General features: G+C 38.6%; 1 protein-coding gene across 2 annotated transcripts in view; it reads right to left on the reverse strand.

Moving 5' to 3' along the window:
* TBCD (tubulin folding cofactor D) overlaps positions 1-20,780 on the reverse strand; it is a 130,258-nt gene extending 109,478 nt beyond the window's left edge. The window contains exons 1-9 of one of the 2 annotated variants that reach the window (XM_038165607.2): positions 20,640-20,780; positions 19,530-19,733; positions 16,528-16,578; positions 16,230-16,327; positions 15,111-15,212; positions 13,804-13,950; positions 12,929-12,984; positions 9,014-9,146; positions 736-781 (exon numbers count right to left, since the gene is read on the reverse strand). In XM_038165607.2, coding sequence (XP_038021535.2) covers positions 736-781; positions 9,014-9,146; positions 12,929-12,984; positions 13,804-13,950; positions 15,111-15,212; positions 16,230-16,327; positions 16,528-16,578; positions 19,530-19,722 — 826 coding nt within the window. In that variant the 5' untranslated portion in view covers positions 19,723-19,733; positions 20,640-20,780. Of the gene's footprint in view, positions 1-735; positions 782-9,013; positions 9,147-12,928; positions 12,985-13,803; positions 13,951-15,110; positions 15,213-16,229; positions 16,328-16,527; positions 16,579-19,529; positions 19,734-19,904; positions 20,034-20,639 lie in introns of those variants that run through there. The other variant, XM_038165606.2, reaches the window with a different exon arrangement.
* Between the last annotated feature and the right edge of the window lie 210 nt (positions 20,781-20,990).

Here is a 20,990-nt window from a genome sequence, read left to right on the forward strand (position 1 = left end):
TCATTGCTTGATTCCTGTGAATAGCACAAAACACATTTCTGGTGTTTTGCTAAGTTCCACAAGAAAGATGATCTCTTTTGCTGTGTTCTGTAATTAGCCATTATCTCTCTGTACCTCTCTTTTCCACTACCAATAAAAAGCAAACCAGTATTGTGCAGTTAGTTCAGAACAATTCCAGGTTTTACCATGAGAACATACTTCCAACATAAAGATACAATATTCAGAAACTTCTGTGTTCTCAAGTACCTGTCTATCCCTAATTTAATCCATTATCATCTCTTTCCACTGAAACTTTTCCTCTTTTCAACAACACCACCACATGATTCCAGCTGGATCCTGTATACATCAGGTTCTTTAAACTTGGAATTTCCTAAATCCAGGGCTTATGTTAACACTTGGAAATTTTCTGTAAAATTTTCAGCACTAACAGGCATAACACCAGGATATGTTCTAATGAATTTCATTAAAATATGTTTCACATCTTATGTTCTGTGCTCAGCCCCTTTAGCCCAATGGCGAACCTGATCACCTGCCAAATTAGATTTTCCAACATAACATTCTTCAGCTGTATCTTCTCCTCCCTCACTTTGGCTTCTCTTCTTTTTCCCTTACTTTGCATGTTTTAAAACTTTATTTTACTCTGTACAGAACCATTCATTCTTTATCTGTGCGTCCTTTCTTCCTTTTTAAATTGAAATGGCTTTAAAAACAAAAATCAGGATATTACAAACTTACCATAAGGTAAACAGTCTTCTCTTTTGCCATGTTTAAATAACTGTGCCTATAATTAAAATAGGGAAAATAAATATAAGAATATAGAGATTCTAAAGCTTAATATATCAGGCATATAGATCTAAAATATTTTTTAATATTCCTGCAATAATCTAAGCTATTTAGTAATTTAAACAGCCAAGAGGAAGAGTCTCGGGGTGCAGCTCTACTTCTTTGTAAGTCAATGCAAGTCAAGGCTACCATGGCTCAGCCTGCCCCTCCCATTCATACACTCATGCAGACAGCCAGCTCTGGGAGCTGATTTGGCCCAAAAACACACGCTCAAGGAGGGGGTTGGGGAGCCGTTCTTCAGCCAGCTCAGCTCCCTGATCCATCCAGCTCAGTGCTTCAGTGCTTGGTCACACCAGTTCAATGCAGGTGCAACCACAGCAGCTATTATTTAACAGCTCACGCTGCTTTGAACCTCTAAGAACTGAAGACGAATCTGCAGACCATGAATAAGTGGAACTCTACATCCTGTTTGGGACCTCATGACATCGAAGGGTTCTCCAAATTGAACAAAGCCTTGCTCGTAATTTAGACAGAACACATCAACGCGCCAGTTGCTGTGAGAAGCAAGACAGGTGGACACACGTGAGCGAGCTTGGTTGTTGGTAGCAATCAAACTCAGACAAGACAGGACACAGCACAGACTCCACTGCCAAGTGTTTTACCCTGCTTCTCCAGCAGCTTTTGAGAACTCCCTGTTAAACTAAAAAGTACAGAATTCCCTGACTGCAAATATACCTCCACCAGACACATTTTAATTCCTGTGCCAAGGGATTTAAAGAAGAGTTCAAGTATTCAGTCCTGCAAATAGCCCCCAAAATAATTTTACATATGGTTAAAAATCACAGTAAGATTTAGCCTCAGCTGTACAGGGAGAAAAAAGCACTATTACTAGCAGACAAAAACATGTTACACATTTAAAGTTTCCCCAGTCCACTTCATATGTATCAAAACTACTGTGTTCAGCCACTTGGTTTTCCTTGAACTTTGCCATTCACCAGAAGAAAAACCTTCGTCAATAAACATGCCTAGGAGTTAAACAAGAACAGACTTACCTTAAAAATATGTACTTTCTCACACATACCAAATACACATGCCTCCTGTACTGCAGGTGTGGTTAAGAGCAACAAAAGCAATAAAAACACCTTTAGGCTATGTACCCATTCTGTTTTGTTTTGTAACTAAATTACATTTTAGAATCCTAAATTAGCACTTCTGATCAGCTTTACTACAAGCTACATAGTGGAATTTAACAATGTATCTTGAATTATTTGAGATTTTTAATGTTTTCCTGAAGTAACCAGGCAATTGTAAGGCATCCTATAAAAAGTACACTTACAAAACAGAAATGCTACAGAACCATTATAGGTTCTCTAGCAAATCTATAAATCTAGAGTATTGTTAACAAACCTAAAAATTGGCCTGATTTTTCTCTCTCTGCAGAAGTGTGCATAAGCTCATTTCTTCGTATCTTTGTGCCTGTGTTCAGAACAGATGGCTTCTTCCCAAGGTTTGCCAGGTGGCAATGGATGCCAGTAGACACTGCAGCATTTCTGCAGCACCTCATCTTCAGAAGTACTTCTCCTCTCTGCACACAAGCCCAAGTAAGAGCAAATACTGTTTTTAAGGTGTGCATGGACTGCCTCAAATTTATTAAGACTATGTTAAAGCATATTCCATCAAAATATAGTGTAACTCCTAAAGTACTGATAATGGAAAGAAAAAGCTTTGTAATATAGCCTTGGGAATGCTCCTGGGCAAGTGCATTTGGAGCTCTAGCCCCACACTTCACAGCAAACTGTCATGGAGTTCCTGCAAAGATGGAATAGTAGCCTCAGAACATGCTCGCATTTTCACTCTTATGTAGCTCCTTAATTCTAACACCTTTCTGCAAGTTTCTTCCTGAGTTTTCACATCCTCAAGGCCAACTTTGAATTCAGTTCTGACTCCTTGAGAAAAACATAACCAGAAGGTGTATCGCCTCAAAGCGAGAAGAGGGAAGAAATTAACCAACAGAAAAGCAGGAAATAAGAAAACTCTTCACTTATTGTAGAAGACTTATTTTTAATGTTTTTTCTCAAGACAACTAAGAAACCAGCCTCACTTACAAGTCAATTTAGAACAGCAAACTCAACAAATTTCACATGTTTCTCTAGAGAATTTACTGGACAAGCGAAACACACGTTGTTTTCCTATAACAGTTTCATTACATACTTAAATAACAAACTATTTTCATATTTGATTTTCAACATGGAATATCTACTCACAAATACACCAAAACTTTATAATGTACTTTCAGATGTTAAAATCATTATAGCAACAGCTGTAATTCAACTGAGATTTACACTACAAGATAGCTCGGTTATTTATTTTTTTCAGAAAACAAATCAGGTTCCACACCTTGAAACTAAACCTCTCTTCAATCATTCAGTAGCAAGAGTTTAACCCATCACAAGAACCCTGACAAGTTTTAGACAGGTCTACATAAGAAAATCTCAGGGAAAAGCACTGTTTAACTTGAGAATTAAAGTTACAAATAATGTTAACTTCCATTAAGAATATACACTCTGTACATACCATATGAACCTTTTTCCTTATAAAGTATGAAAAATATGCAGATTCTAATATAGGAAATTTTCAGCTATACAAATCATAGTAGTTTATTCCCATCTTCGACAAGTTTAGTACCTGATTCAATGTTCTCCCTTACTCTCGAATATGAAGTAAGGGGTTTTATTTCATTGATGCAAGTTTTTATGGAAGTACAAATTAACCAAATAACACTGTAGCTAGTGTGTTACAAGTTAATAAACAAACTTTAAAAATGGGGACTTAATATTTACATGGTTTTTGATAAATAAAATGTTATTTATTGATTTTGGAATAAATAAAGCTGAAAAAGAGGTACATGTGAAATGGAAAAAGTTTTGTTTGCACCAACTGATGTACACTGCAGGTGGAACATAACCTTCTACCAGATGATTGGTGTTTCAGCAAGTGACACGTTAAGCATTTTCTTTCTCTCAAAGAAAATCTAATATTTTTTTAAGCAGAAAACAATTCTTATAAAAGTAGGCAATAACCATACAGCTGAGTACTACTCTTTGGATGGTCAACAAAGCTGGGAATCCAGCTTCAGCTTCCACCCCCCAACCTTTTTTTTTTTTTTTTTTTAATATTAAGATGATGTTTTCATGACTTCTTCATGAATCAAAGCATGTAAAAACATTCACAAGCCCGAAATTTGTCAAACGTTCAAGCTTCATTGATAACTCCTCTGGGGAAATAAAAGAGCACTCTACCTGCTCTATCGGCCTCTAAAATAAAAGATGTGTGTATTTTTCTATTTTTGTTTTATGTTACTAACATGCATATAAAGCAAACTTACTGTCTTAGAAAAATCCTGCAACACTAGAGCATACATACAGGGGTTATACTAAAAAGCAAAGTGCACGGTGCACCACTGCAAGCAAACAAATAAAAAAATAAATAAGGAAAAAAGGACAAATCAGCATTACAGTATTTAGTTTAAACTTCCTGCCTTGAAGGAAGAAAAACATCCGAGGCACACCGTTTCAGAAAAATCTGATACAAACAAAATAATTAATAAGCTTGGTTTGCCACCCATATAGACATTTTAGTGTCAGCAAGTAATAATACTGAAAGTAAGGAGCCTGTCTGTTGGAGTATCCAGGCAATCGGAGTTACACCCTGGTCCCTCCACTTTAATGAGGACACAGAGCATACACCAACTCACCCAACCTGTTGAACTGTTGAAAAGTATGTGACTCCCTCTCTTATAAATAATTAAGCCACCTACAAATTAGAGAAAATCAGTGGTGTGCAAGCAATGACGACTGTCAAGTCTGGTTTTGCTTTAGAAATAGCATGGTGCAAGGAAAACAAAACCCAGTTTCTTAGTAATCATAGAAGAAATACACCACACCTTCCAATTGTCTACATAACCCACTTTAGGCCCGACCTCTGTGAGATATATCAATCAGGATCATCTCCGGGACATGTTCCCCAAGCTATACAAATCACCATTAAGGGTGGCCTGACTGCTTGGCAGCAAGTCTACCTTCCTGCCGAGCAGGAGTCGCAGGTCTGAACCTACCCTCTGGTTGTAACCAACAAGGCAAGGACTGGGAGGATAATTTCAGCCTCTGCGGGAAGAGAAGAAAATGGTATCTTTCATTACTCTGGAGCACCCCCTAGTAGTGGCACAGCATCCAGGTCGAGGGAAAGCTATCACTCATTCCTGCCTCCAGGCTAGACGTGGGGAGGTAAACAAGGTGAGGGAGGACGTGCTGTCAGAATAATAAATTTGCTTGAAAGTAGAGAGTATGGAACGCACTGCAAGTGCAACAAATGGTGAAAGAGTTGAGTTAAAGCCCTTGTTCTTTATACAGCTTCAATACAACTAGAAATAGTGTGTGTCAGGGTATTGATCATGGTAATTACTCTGACAAGCTTTGATACACAGCACAGTTAAATAGTTGGCAGAAGGAGTTAAGTTCTTGTATCATCTTAGTTATTTATCGATTGAAAGCCTGAAAAATTTAGACTAATAGATCAGGACTTCCATCTTAACAAGACTGCCAAAATAGATTCTGAATACTTAAAATACTATATATAATGCTTTAGACAACACTATATTCTAAAAGGAAGAATAAAATCAATCTAATGCTAACAGAAACTCTGAAGCTTGAACTAACCTCAGTACTTCTGGTGACAAAAAAAAAAAACAAAACAACACAGAGGTATCAGAAAAGGCCATGTTGGAATACTCTGTACTCTTCAAAAAGAGAAGAGATGCAGTATTACCAGAAAGAGGTAAAGAGGTCAGTGCCCTTCCATAAGAAAGGATTTTTTTTTTCTCCTTGTATCAGCTTTGCTTTTTGGGCACCTTTACCACCAAACCATCAAACAATACCATCTTTTTAAAAAATAACGCCAATGGACAATCCTAGCATCACTAATTCTTTAAGAATGCCAAAAAAATAGAGACTTGGGAAACATTCTATTTGGAAATATTCTATTTTTGTGCCTCTGGGTCTGAAAGAATAGAGTTGGAGAGTTCTTTCTTCCCTGGAGCAAAATTTACATAAGCATGCAGCTATTGCTAAATAACCTTTGCATTAGAGACAGCTCAGGGAAATGCCCTGTTCTTAAGACTCTCGAGTTTCATCAGATCACCGTGTAGGGCGTTTTATTTTTTTTAATTATTACTCACACTTGTATACTGAATCACTTATAAAACAAATAAGGTTTAATAAGTTTCAATGCCCAAGGCTACCTCAACATGATGACATCTCTGTCACGCAAGAACTGGGAGTGCTACACCCTGCAGCAATAACTAAAAAGCTGTTTGATATAATGGCAGGTTTAAAAGCAAACCTCCAGACCAAGAGAATTTAAAATGCAGATTCTTGAAACAGGTTAGATGTTTCCTTCAAGTAAACAATTGTTATAAAAAAGTAGCAATTTCTGTTAATCCAACATTTATAATCCTTCACATTACCTACACGTACATAGTGTCCAAACACAAAAATGAATTTAGTTCGACACTGAGATTTTAGTTTCAACAGAAGAAAGCACTTCAAGCAGTTTTAAAAACTGAATCTGAAACATAGCAAGCAAAGATTCCTGCTAGTGCACACCTGTTGTGAAATGATATATTACTGACGACAGGTGTAAAGAAAAAAAGAAAAAAGCATCAGTGGAATTAAAATGTGTAATGCAGGCTGCGTGTTTCAACAGGAATCACGAAACAGTAGTACTTGTTCTACACATAATGCTGAGTTAGATTAAACAGTAGCATACCTAATCACCGAGACTTAAGGCCACGAAGAGGCAGATCAAAGTGCAGCAGCACAGAACTACTCACTGCGTACCTAAGTTGCAGTTTCAGTTCATTGAAATGCAAGGGCTTAATGTCACTTGGAAACACTTTTGCCATGCCAATCTCACAGCAATGCAGACCATAAACAGCCTAATATCATAATCCCACTGAAATCCATGCTGTTAGGGGAAGCTCCAAACTGATCCTAGGTGGTGGGGGGAGACTTATTTCACCCACTGTGGCCAAGCAGCATTACCTCCCCGAAACCTGCCTTGCTGTACTGGCTGGGAACTGAAAATTTGTCTTTTTTCTCCTGCTTGTTCAGACACAAATACCAGGTAACTGCAGTTTGACTCTTAAAGTAACAAGTTGCTGGAGGAATTCAAGGGCAAAGACTTCTGAAGCTTGCCGAGCCAAGTTTTAGTTGTCTCTCCTGAGGATGCATTTTGCTTTACGCAGTTAGCAATTATTGTTTTGTTTCTGTAGAGACTGCTAAAATCTTGAATGTTTAAAGGAACAGGTTTACTTCTTTTGAATACTGCTTTTACTTTCAGGTAATATTTTTGGTTTAACTACATGCTATTGTTCTAAGTGTTATATTAAACGCTCAAAATAAATATTTCCTATTCCACTTAAGCATGTCTCCATACATATACCTACATATGTATCTTTCTGGAAACCTTTATTTCCTAATGATACAATTTGTGCTTAAATTGCAGTAACTGAAATTAAAATTTCAAAGCTAAATGCAAGAAAAAGGCTTTAAAAATCAGTTTGTTCATGGCTACCAACTAGAACAAGAGCTGTAGGATACCAACTAAACTGGCTTGATAAATATTTTCTCCCATTCCACGATGTATAGGAGGAAAAAAAAATCATACAAATGCAAGAAGGCAGGCTTCTGCTTCCAGGTATATTGTATCACATTCTAGTTTCGATTCGACTTGTTAAGTATTCACCTGTTTCGCTTAGTATGCACTAATGAACAGGTGGATAGAGCCAAAGCCAAAGTCAAAAGAATTATGACAAAACACTAATGTATTATACATCCTACAGGTCTCATCATGCACCTAGAATGGCAAACAGTCTCCCTTTCCAGATCTGACAATAAAATGATGAAACATCACTCTGTCTTTTGAAACAGACTGCAATGCATACAAATAATGCTTCCTCTTGCTTAAGCAGCAAGTCCTAAGTCATTCTAAATATAGATCATTTCTCCTATCTTCTGATTTGGAAGAGCTGCTACAGGAAAAAAAATAAAATCTATATATAAAAAAAACACCAGCACACACACACTTGTTCCAGAACTTTGCTTTGATGTTTAGTAATGTACTGCATACAAGTCCTCAGAGCAATTATTTAAAAAGAGCTGCAAATTTATGCAAATTATAGAAACTCATACAAATGCCAGCAAATCCTTAAACCTGGACAAAGGCTACCCATGTGCATGCCCTCTGACTTCGTGTGTGCTATCTCAACTTTGTTAACAATAAAAACAAAGCAAAGAAGAAACAACTCCACACACACATTCCCCTACTCCAGGCAAATATGTTTGGACATCACAATTGGAACAGATACCAGAACTGTTAATTCAAGCAATTCAAAATACACAAATACTTTAACAGTATAAAACTGCAGGAAAGCTGTTATAGAAAAATATTCTTACAATGCACAAGAGGAGTGTTATCATATAGCACTAGTTCAGGTATTCAAGTTTTCTTCCCCTACCTGGACTGTCCTATGATTGTACAACTATATAGGTATTACTTTTAAAACCCGAACTGAGGATTTCACTCTTATAAAGAACATTAAATGATGAACTTCTTCTGATTAACAAGCAAATAAAGGAAGTGTATTTTTTCAGCCTACTCAACTACACAGTCTAGTAAGTTTATTATGTCTTATTAAAACTCTTGAGAACAAAAATTTAAAATTATCAGAAAAAATTTATCAGAATGACTAAAACTTTCATGAATCCTGGGAGGGGCCACTGCTACATCAAAAGCCCGACTTCTTCATTTTGTACAGTTCCAATTACTTCATTTTTTTTTCACAGGTTTGGTACAAAGCCAAACAAAATTTGAGTTATGAAATGACTACCAACATACAATCAGATACATTTTTGAGAGTTATTTATCAATATCTGTACTGGCAACTTCCCTTTCATTTGTTGATGAAAACACTACTTGGAGAAAAAAGACATATATGTGAAGTTGTACCTTCAAAACTATTGTGCAAGAAATTCTGGCTTTATATTATCTTACCATTTTTAATCAGCATGAATTTCTCTGTACATTTTCTATTAAAGGTCTACCACAACAGTATTACATTGGAAAAAAAATATATATATAATCATCTATCTTTGAGAAGAAAAATGGTATTTACCAGAGCCTGCAGCATGCCATTCATAACAACAGTCCCCTCCATAGTCTGAAAGGAGGATTTAGATAACATTGAAAGAGTCCAGTCCAGAAAGTCTGCCATCCTTTTTTGCCTGACATCAGGGCGAACAATAAATCTGTCACAGAAAACAAGAACAAAAACAAAACACTGCAGTTACTATCTTCACAACTGTCAAATAAATTAATTTTTTTCCTGCTACCCAAACCAGTTGCAATTCATGAAGACAATTCTTCAATGAGGATTTTCTTAAATTGCAGAGGAGAGAACACTACAAATCTTCCTAAGTTTAGCCCTTCCGTTTCTGAGCAAGGCTCTGACAAAATTTTCACCTATAAACATACCAACCTGTAAGCTAGAATTCTAAAGATTTCCCAGCTTAATTGCAAAAACAAACAACTTTCTACAGTTACAACATAAAAATAATTTCCATTACAATTAGTAAAAACTGAAATGAATGAAAACTGAAATTAATACAAAGATTCTCTACTATTCTCACCAAGAACAGCTAGAAGACAGCGTAACTCAGCAATGGGTCCATACAGCACTTGTTATCAGCCAGATCCTGTTCCAGGCCCGTAAGAGTAATCATCAGCGCTGTATTTGTTTGTTCAGGTATTTGTTAAGGTTAAACACCTAATATTTAACATACTGGATGGGTCAAGAGATGCATTTTTACCATTCTTACAGAGGATCGAAGAGGTTTATCATGGTTAAACTACTTCCTACAAACCTACAAACTCAGTCATCGTCAGTGCCAGCCAAGCCACAGTTAGGGCATCTACTTCAGTCACTGCATTTAGTCTTGTAAAAACTAGGTTCCTAGTCCAGCAGAGATTGAGACTAATTAAGAAACTTTCTCCTTGGTGCAATCAGAGGAAAAGTACATGGGATAGCCCTGACTGTAGAACTCATAGTGCTTAAAATAGAATGTGTACAGAGCTTTCATCTGGCTACTTCATACACCTGCAAATTCAATGGGGAACTGCATCAAGAGCCAACTAACGGGGAATATTAAATACAGAGAACACAGGAAACAATGAGCAGATGTGATCACTTGAATTGCCTTCAAAGGCTGGATCTATTGTGTTCAGCAAAAAAACAATGAGGATTTAGAGGAGGAGTTAGTTGAGAGGGGTTGTTTTTTGTTTTATAATAGAGCACCAAGGACAATTCCTTCTCCGCAATAGCGCAGGTAATAGAAGTAACCTGTAAAGTAGATGAACTGGTTCCTAGACCCTTTCTCAGCCCAAAGGAGTTTAAATCTTAATTACTCTAAGGAGTGCCCTAACCTCCAGACTAGAAGCAAGACAAAGATAAGCCTCATCTCCTCCTACTGCAGCCAGGTCACTGAGCAGACAGAAAGCTCTTGGAACAAACCCCAGCTTCTCTGCCGTAAGAAAAGGGAAAGACTTTGAAAAATGCAAAGTTTTGGATCCTGATGTTTCTGAATTTTACCTGAAATGCATGCTCCTTCATGCAGGAACAAGAGCCCAGGCTTCCCCTTCCACTCCTCTGTCTCCCTGTAAGAAGTTTCCTATTCAGCAGGTTACGGAGTTAAACTTCTCTATTTTATCTCCCTAGGACTCTTGCATTCCTGCCTCCCTAACAGTCTAACTTCAACAAGATGAAACAGTTACCTCAGAATATCTATGCCCTGCTCATTACAGAACTGCTTTGGGATGTGAAAGCAGTGAATTCAAGTACACCAAGGCCAAAAGGCATTGAACTCAGGTCTCCTAATTCCTTATGAAATATTTTAATCATTAGTCTATTTTTAAAATGGTGTTTTCATAGTAAACTAATTACAGCTACACTAAATAGTAATTTTGCTTCCATTGCTCTTACACACCTTGATCCAGCTAGCACCGGAATATATTCTTAATATTCCTTAATGTATTCTATCACCTTATTTGTTATGAGCATATGCTTTTAATAAAAATTAATTCAGCCAATAAAATGGATGTGAAAAGAAACATATAACTGCTAACAACACGCCTGCATAGTATTCTGCATCAGGATGAAAGGAACTTAAGAAATCCTTCTGAAATCCAGGGTTAAGCACTGCCTGTTTAAAGTTTTTCTGAATGTAATGCTGGAATCAGTACCGTTACTATACAGATGCTTCCAGTAGTCATTTATTTTTAGATACCTTGGCATGTAAATTCAAATAATCTCAAGCGATGACAGAATATTTTAAATTCACTATCCCTGCTTGAGAAGGCTTGCAAATACAGAATATACCTTAAAAAAGCCAACCACATTTGGTTGGTTTGGGGATTTTTCTGTGTTTTTTTAGGAAGTGAAGATGGTAAAGGGCATATTCAGGCATATATGCACCCTTAATAATTCACTGCATGTCACAATTTGCATGCCTTGTGACAAGGCAGATTACCAATGCTGATACATAGAAATCCTAGAAAAGCAACTTCCAATCATCACTTCCAAAACGACTGCAAAAAAAACAAGATAAGCAGGCAAACCCACAGTCTGTCACATGGAAGTAAGTACGCAATAAACAAGATTATTTATTAAAGACTATTCTAAGGATGCATGCATTCACTTGAATTTTCTTCTTCAGAATAAATCATAAAAGTACAAGATTCGTCACCAGAGAACTATATGCTAGTCCCAACTCCTTCATGAATTTTCTGCATGAAACAAAACACAAAGTGTCTGTTTTGCCATCAGATTCACCATTGTAGCATTATACTCAGTGAATACAAGCTTCTAAAGCATTTTGGGTCCTGTGACTGAAATTCAGAATAAATTCAAAATAAATACATTGACAGCTATTTCCCCAAAAGACAGAATCTGCTCTACTAATTTATATTTAACAACTATTTTGATACAACTAAGCCTGTAAATTTTGTGCCTCTTTCAATCTAGAGAAAAATGCTAAAACTATTTTATTGTTCAGACTAGCTACCCACATCCAGTAAATCTTTTCATCTTGTTCACCCCACACAGCCTCTGTGCCTGTCGCAAAACTATGTTGGCAGAGCCCCCTAGTGTACATTAGAACATATGCAAGCTTAAATACTTCATTTATCTTATTTAAAAAAAAAAAAAACCTACGTGACAGACTAAGCAGTCTGAAGTTCTCTTCCATTAGAATATACTAGAATAAAGATATATGATGTGATATATATCGGGAAAGGGTATGAAACCAACTTAAGTTTCCAACTTATGATGGTTTCATAACACACTAGGTCAGAAAGAAAGAGAACTTCATTATTTCAAATTTATAAAAAACCCGATTACTGAACTGACACAAAAGGTATCGTAAGAACTGCACCTCTTTTACAATTAGTTTGGTATCTAACACTAAGCTTTGTAAAACAGTATGGTTTACAAAGTTCCATTATCCTAAATCTATTTCATTTGATGAACTATTTCACGATAAACCTATGAAAACAGTACCTTTCTCTGGTCCAGAAAATTAAGATAAGAGGGATATTAAGAAAAAAATCTAGCATTACTATTTTGTTTTATGTAACTTAAGTACTTCTAGGAGACATCGAGCAATTACGTTAATACCAAATTTGTTTATTTTCTATGCAATATACTGCAAAAAATGAGCAGCAACACAGCGTAACTTCATCTTTTTCAAGCTCTTTAGCACAAACCAGTCCCTAGAAACCAGTTTGAAAAGCATTCTGCTAGCAGTAAAGACCCTTACGTATCACTTGTAATGTATGCCTGTTCTTCCGATTAACAGAAGAAAACGTTTACAATAAACATGCTATTGGACATGATTCAAGCAAATTTAACACCCCATATAGTTGGCAACTTCCAGTGCTCCCAACACTGTCGTTAGTAATACGTCAGGCTAAAAAATGACAGGGGAAAAGGGAGCTAGCTTTTTCCTTTCTTTTAAAAAGCAAAAAAGAGACTTACTTTGAAACCAGTACAGCAGCTGCATCTCGAGCCTTATCACTGACAACCAAGTAACACTAGAAGTAAAACAGAACTAACTGTAAAAGAATTCAAACACATAGACTTAATAATACAACTACGTAACAACTTTGTACGTGAGTACATTAATATTTACAATTACATTATACTGAGTTTAAGATAGTAAAAAACATATAATCCATTTAACAAAACGTATCTGAGACAAACTCACACATTTAATGTCTTTCAAAGCAAGTTTACCTTTACTGTAACCTTAAAGTACAGTCATATTTGTGTTACTACATTTCTGCAAGTGTTAAACCACTTAAGGGCTGCAAGTGTCAAAAGGGTAAGGATAAGCTGTTCGGTTATTTGTGGGAAGGGGGATGATTATGTTTTATCTTAAAGGGATGACGCGTTAGCCACTTTAAGTTTACACAAAGTGAAATTTCATTATCTTTGTTGAGAACTCTTTCCACAGTCATAGCTTCGTTACTCATCCTGACAAACACTAAATTCCTATATAAATATGTAAAGTTGACTTTCAGAAAATCTAGCTAGTATCTTTAAACTCTAAAAGCTCTTACCACAGTCAAAGGCATACACTCATAGCAGATCATCATAAAATTTGATGATTTTTTTTCCCTGAAGTAATAAACTGTCTAACCAGACACTAAGGAATTAAATAACATACTAAAGATTCTTCAACTATGGAGAAATTCTTTACAGAGTAGACAAAGAAAACACAGGATTAAATAACGTTTTGAAAAGATCAGAATTTACTATATATTGAATACATTAATATTATTAATATTGAAATATTAAGCCTAAGAAAAGTGTTATAGGTTTGCGGATATTACACGACATATTATACTTACTTTTGCTACTTTAAGTATGCGATCCATTGTTGGCATGCGAGCATGCCCTTCTTCAGAAACAGTATTTCCATCAAACCGGGCCAGATCAAAAGGAATCAAGCATATCATGGAGAGCCATAATAAAAGCATGTAACGAGTTTCCCAAGTCTGGAAAAGAAGAGTCAAACAAAATATACACTCTGTTTTCTGAACTGTGTTCCAACAAGGTGCTTGGAGAACAAAACTATCTCCTCTAAGGTACTTCTACACTAAGAAGATGAAAACTTTGAACCTCAATGTTCTGAAACACCAAAGGAGAAAGAACTACAAGACACCTCAAATGGGAAAATTGTAGTCAAGTGAATGGACCCTTTCCCCTGAATCTGAAGTTTAGAGACAGTTCATTCTTTTCCAGAGAAAAACTGCATTTTCCTATTTTTCTGTTTTCTCCTTCCCTCAGCCCATTTGTGCCTCCAGTCCAGTCAAGCAGAAAAAAAAATAAATGCAAACAAATAAAAAACCACTCTAAATTAGTAAGGAAAGTGACTCTCCATATAGAAAGGAAAAGGAGAGAAAGAAAATGTATGTTCTTAGACAAAGTGCAACAACAGAAAAGGACCAAGAGAGAAATATGTCCTTCCTAATTTATGTATTCCTTTCATGGGCTTATTGAAAAAAATCTAGGTGTTCTGAGAGACAGACAAGAAGCAACTTCTAAAGAGCTTCTATGGTATGGTTTCAGAATAAAAATAGATATTTCATAAATCAAGTCCTTTACCTGCAAAATACTTAAGCTTTGAAAAGTTGTACAAAAAAATGATTACCTTAGTTTTATGGCAGTTGGTCTTTAAAAAATAAAAGCTGTACAACTATATCAACACCAACAGAAATGTTGCTGCAAGAAATTTATTAAAAATTATTTGAATTTTGAGCAGAATTAGTCTTCATATCCATGATTTTTGTTACCTTTAATAGATGATGATCTCTCTTAAAATTAATCTATGTTAAAAAAAAATTTGGAATCCTTTCTTTTTTCATTCAGTAAAATAAAACAATATGAACTACAGTATCTCAATCCATGCTTAAAAATTATTTGCTTAAATAGTGTTTTCATCAAAATTCTTGCTCCCAGCTAAAGAAATCTTTAAATCAGGAGGGTATGTAATGAAGTGTGTGACTTTCACATTAATTCTAGCTGTTCAATTAACACTGAGCAGGTTATATTGCAGCTTTACATGCTATTTTTTACAGGACTATTTTCTACATTGTTCTTCAGCTTCTTCTCTAGGAGACATAAAAATTAAACAGGAAGTACAGCAGGTTCTCACCTCGCAGTCTTTTGGATTCTGGTCCATAAGCATATCCAAAACAGGCTGTAAATCACCAACCTCATGAGGAAACAATCGGAGGAAAAGTTTGTATCCTCTCACCTGTAACATGAAGTTTCAAAATTTAGTAAGCCATCTATCAACATCAAGTATTGAGGAAAAAGAACAGGCCCTTTGAGGAGTTAATATATCATAGAATCATTTGGGGTGGAAGGAACCTTAAAGCTCATCTAATTCCAAACCCCCTATCGAGACCATGGACACCTCCCACCAGGCCAGGTTGCCCAAAGCCCCATTCAGCCTGGCCTTGAACACTTCCAGGGATGGGGCAGGCACAGCTGTTCTGGGCAACCTGTTCCAGGGCCTCATCACCCTCTAAGTAAAGAATTTCATCCTTTTATCTAATCTAAATCTCTCCTCTTTTAGTTTAAATCTACTCCCCCTGGAAGGCCACTGTGAGGTCTCCCCGGAGCCTTCTCTTCTTCAGGCTGAACAACCCCAACTTTCTCAGCCTGTCTTCATAGGAGAGGTGCTCCAGCCCCTTGCTCATCATTGTGGCCCTCCTCTGGACTAATTTTAATACTTCTGTGTCCTTCTTGTGCTGGGAACCCCAGAGCTGAACACAGGGCTCCAGGTGGGGTCTGATGAGAGCAGAGGGGCACAATACCCTCCCTCACCCTGCTGCCCATGCTGCATTTGCTGCAGCCCAGGACACAGCTGGCTTTCTGGGCTGCAAGCACACATTGCCAGCTCACATCAACCAACACCCCCAGGTCCTTCTCCTCAGGGCTGTTCTCGATCCATTCTCTGCCCAGCCTGCAGCTGTGCTTGGCATTGCCCCAGCCCAGATGCAGGACCTTGCGCTAGGCCTTGTTGAACCTTATGAGGTTTGCACAGGCCCAGCTCTTGAGCCTGTCCACTCAGTATCTCAATATCTGTTGTTTTTTTTGTTTTTTTTGCATTCTGACCTTGCTTTTTCTACTCTGGATCATTGAATAGCATGAGGTATCATGAAAATGATGAGAAAAAAAAAAAAAATCATCTTTCACACTGCAATTTAAATATTGGAAACCTGCATACTTTCAGTTATAGAATGTTACATTTTTTGGGTTTTTGTACCTTTGTAATGATGTAAAGAAATTTAAAAGCCAGATGAAATAGCTCGGAAGGAGATGCACTGTCCCGTACTATATCCAGCAACAAATTCATCATCCATTCTAATGAAAGGAGAGAAAAGAAAGTGGGAACAAAACAGTTAGCTTACAATTTCTCATACTTCTAATAATAGAAAGGGAGATGATCGTCATATATCTGCTATCAACCACAACAATCATGTAATGCAAATATGAACTTTCTAGTTTAAGAGAGTTTCAAGTATATACACGAAAAAGTATTATATACAAGATGATATTCCTACCTAAGTGGCGATCCAACAAGTGAGGCTGCTCCTGGTACTTGTCCATTATAACTGAAAAGGAAAAGGCATCTGTGACCAACTACTCAAATGAAAGGCCCTTATAACCATCAATTGTGAGATACACCCTTGATTCTAGACAGTTTTAGTTTAAAATTTCAGTATCCTTGAGCTAACTACTGCCACACCTTTAAGTGAGGTCAAGAAGCAAGAAGACAACAGCAGTTATTGTAAAACTAGAGGCTGTCTTTCATGCCATCATTTACCTAAAATTCATGAAAAACTCTCTTCCAGGAATCTCTCAAATTACTGTGGACAAATGTCACCATTAAATCAAACATGCCAGCAGCACTCAGTCTGCTGTTACCCCTCACTGCAGAGCTCTTTGTGGTTCTCCTTTGCCAACAACTTACCAGCTTCTGATGGCACTCTGCAGACAGAGGACATTAAACCAGAACAGCCCGTAGCTGCTGCAGACAAACCAGCCTTACACCGCATTCCAACCCAGTCAGCAACCTGAATGCTGCTTTACCCATCTATGCTTGCTGTTCACATCTCCTCCATTAACATTCTACATCCCACTTACTTCTACACACTATTCTATTTGTTAGCATGTCAAGTTTCTGATTCTTTTTAAAACACCCACACAAAGATACCTTACCATCACAAAGTGTAGTAGTATGATACTCTTCCAACCCTAAGCTAATACAGTCATAGGGAAATTCTACCTGGACACAAAGGGTTTCATCACAAGGCTATCCTCCGTCCCATGCTTGGAACATTGTTAAGGATATAGTTCTACCACTGAAACAGGACATAAGAAAATTCTTCTCTCTCTGTTTTGAGCTTCCTGACCATAGCAGAAAATTACATAATAGTACTGTGCATTGAAAGGTGTTCTTCACAGCTCTCAGAACTAGGCTTTTTTATTTTGAAATAGCACAAAGGAAATTATACAGCAAAGAACAAAAATGTCTTGACAAAATTTTACCTGGACAAACACAAACTGTAGCTATTACTACCCCTAAATCCCATGCTCTTCAAGTTTCCACATTATTTTATCCTGCTGCCAGTAATACGTTATCTTCCTTTTGGGAACAGACATGAGAAAAGATAATTGAAATTGAATATTGTAAATACTAAGAACAACTTGCCACCGATTTTACAAATAAAAGCATTTCCATTTATACCTAGAATCAATGCCACGCAGCCACAGAAATGAAAGCTACGCTTCAGAAAGAGATTATTAAATCATCCAATATTGCCTGGTGATTGCCTAGGTCATTTTAGATATTTGCTCAGGAAATAGCATTTACTTAGAAAACTAAAATATCCTCTTAATCTTTCATTTTCCTGTATTTGTTCCTCTCTAACGATTTTTCTCTCTATCCCTTTCTCCTCATCACATCAAACTCTGAAGATGAAACACAACTTCGCCAGCAGGGTATATCGCTGACCACTGGATGACACTGCACAACCACTTTCATGACGCAGCCAGTCCAACACTCTCCTTACACTAACTTCTACAGTTGTGTTGGGATTCCATAGTGCTGTCTAAATCAAGAGGGAAGCCTGCACTCCTAATTATTGCTACTTTCCCTGCTGTAATTAACAATATCTTAAGCTGTGTACAAATAACAGAATTAGAGAGTACAAGAAATTCCATCAACGCTCAAAAGCAGAAGTGGAATTTAACTACAATTCATTATCCTGTCAAATTGTTTTCCCAGATCAGAGTCTGGTAATCTAAAATAAACCACCAGATCAAAACAGTGAAAAGGATGAACCACAAAAATGTGATTCTAGTGCTATTATTTCAAGGAAAGATCTTCCTATGTTTTCCTGCAAAACTTATTGCAGATTGAACTACCTAATCCGGACTTCTGCTATTAACAGTTCATAAAAAAACATCACATGCTCTTGTAAGTGTTTCAGAGACCTGCATTAAAATGTTCAGTAACTGATTATTACTGCATTATCTGCGCATAGATTAAGATGTTTCCTTACCTCCAATTTTATAACCCACTCATTTAGTCTGTTACCATATTTGGGACATTTTTTGCCTATTAAAGGTCAAACGATTCCCTACGACACAAAATGTTGGAAACAAGTTTTGAGCAACATGTACGGTGCATATCAGTACTGTTAACATTAAAGTACATGTTAACCCTGTATTTAGTGAACAGTGATACTTCTGATACTGATACCTGTTATACAGCTACATCCCCCTACCTTCAAATGACACGTTCCCAAGTGCAAAAGTCAGTGTTTCAGTAGGTAGCAATACCATTTTTCTCCTAAAATTTTATGTGATAGAGTGGAAATGCGTGCAGGAGGACCATAAACACAGTCTAAATAAACCAAGGCAGTGCATACAATGTGAAAGAGGCACAGCAGGATGATCAGCTGCAGGAGAGATGGCTTTTCAGCAGCTAAGGCTTTTCAGTATGTGTTTTCCTATGCCATCAAATTCTGCCATCTCACCTGTGACACTGAACAATCAACACAAATACATTCCTGCTACTTCTCTCTGATCAGTTAGATGTTCACTGTTAGCCTCCTTGGACAGATCACTGTCAGTTCATTTAATAGGGTAATTTCTGCAGGATCAGATTTCCAAATTTATGGTTCTTAGGTTTATTGCGTGCCTACCTAGTTTTATTTTGTCAAAAACAGACAATAAAACAGTATCTTGACCATTAGATTTGGCTAATTTTTTGACCATCATCTTTTGCCAAATTATTTTCTGCATTTGAACAGGAGGCAGAAGGCTACACAGGGCTCCTGAGATCTCTTAAATACAAGGCTCAGCTTCTAACTGGTGTGTGCGAGCAGGACATGCATGCATCTGGAAAACCATGAGGTAAAAATGAACCCAAGGTACCTGTTGAAAGAAGTTCCAGTATTATAATTACACCAAAATCAACGTTTTAGTCCTTTTTTTTTTGGTAAGACCCCTCCTTCAAAGGCCACGACAGCGCGCAGCCCCCGGTCGCCGTGCTCACCTATGAACTTCTCCACGGCCGTTTCCCGAGCCGCCCGGTCCCCGCACACGGCCGCCAGGCCCCCGACGAGCCCCCGCACCTCCTGGCTCTCCGTGAAGCTCTCCAGGGCGCTCCCGCGGGCGATCGCATCCAGCTCCTGGGCCCTGCTCTCCTCCGCCTCGGGGCCCAACGCGTCCGCCTCGCCCAGAGCCATGGCGGCGGCACCTGAGGGGGCAGTGGCCGCGTTACGCCTGCCCCGGCCTGAAGCCGCCCCGACCGCTCCGCTCCCCGCTCCCCTCAGGCGCCGCCACCGCCCCTCACGGCCGAGGCCGGGCCCGGCCCCGCCGCCCCTCACAGCCCGCTGGCGGCCCCGGGCCCCCCTCCCCGCCCCGTTACCCTGGCAACCGCCGCGCTCCCCGCTCCGCTCCCCGCGCGCCGCCGGCCGCAGGCTGCCTCCTACGGGGTGCCGCGCGGGCCGAAAGGCGCAGGGACGGCTCCGCGGCCCCGCCCCTGGAGAAGGGCGGGCAGCTGAGGGGAGGCCCGGCCCCGACGGGGGGGGGGGGGAGGTAAGGGGGATGGCGCTGACAGGCAAAGCGGGGTGTGTGGCCGTGGTGCTTGGAAACTATGAGGCATTTCTGATCAGGAAGAGAGGGCAGGCGTTGGAAGGGGTTGTTCAGGGAGATGGTGGAGTCACCGTCCCTGGGGGTGTTCAAGGAAAGGTTGGACGTGGTGCTTGGGGACATGGCTCAGTGGGTAACATTGGTGGCAGAAGGGTGGTTATACCAGATGATCTTGGAGAGCTTTTACAACCCTTATGATCCTAGGATTCTATAATTCAAGAGGCTCAGCACCACGGTGCCACCACCAAAGCTTTCTGGTGGCCCTAAAAACTGAGGGGGATTTGCCTCAGGGCATTTTTCACAGGTTGAAAAAGGGCAGATGAAAGGCACTCAGTTCTCTGTTACCCCTCATCACCTCTGTTTCTTAACAGTTGTACAATCTTGGGGGGCAGGCAGGGTAATTGTCAAGTCAAAACTAAATCACAGAAAATTCTGGAAACAAAGGTGGAATGGTGAAAGCTACAGAAGAATGGGGAAGGAAAAGAAATGGCTGCCCCCTTACAGCACTTACTAGTTCTTGGGTCAGATTCTTCCTGCAAGGTCCCTGAGGAAGATGCTTGGCCATACTCCACCCCTAGACGTACCACGTTTCCATCCCCTCATCTTTTACCACACATCTTCCTCTGCCACTGAATATTTTACGAGATAGCAGCACTACATTTCCACTTCTCTCTTGGCACGTTGCCAGCTCTAAAAAACTGAAGCCAGAGTCTAAAGTAAGACATTGAGCAAATCACCTCAGATTATCTTTTCACGTGGTAGAAAAAGCACTCCCAAGGATCAGACCTCACCACTGTCTGGGGGGAGATGAGTCACCCTCAGAGGTGGTCCTTCCTCTCCTTTGATTACAAAAGGAAAATCA

This window comes from Anas platyrhynchos, chromosome 19 (assembly GCF_047663525.1).
Source record: "Anas platyrhynchos isolate ZD024472 breed Pekin duck chromosome 19, IASCAAS_PekinDuck_T2T, whole genome shotgun sequence".
Classification (NCBI taxonomy): Eukaryota; Metazoa; Chordata; class Aves; order Anseriformes; family Anatidae; genus Anas; species Anas platyrhynchos.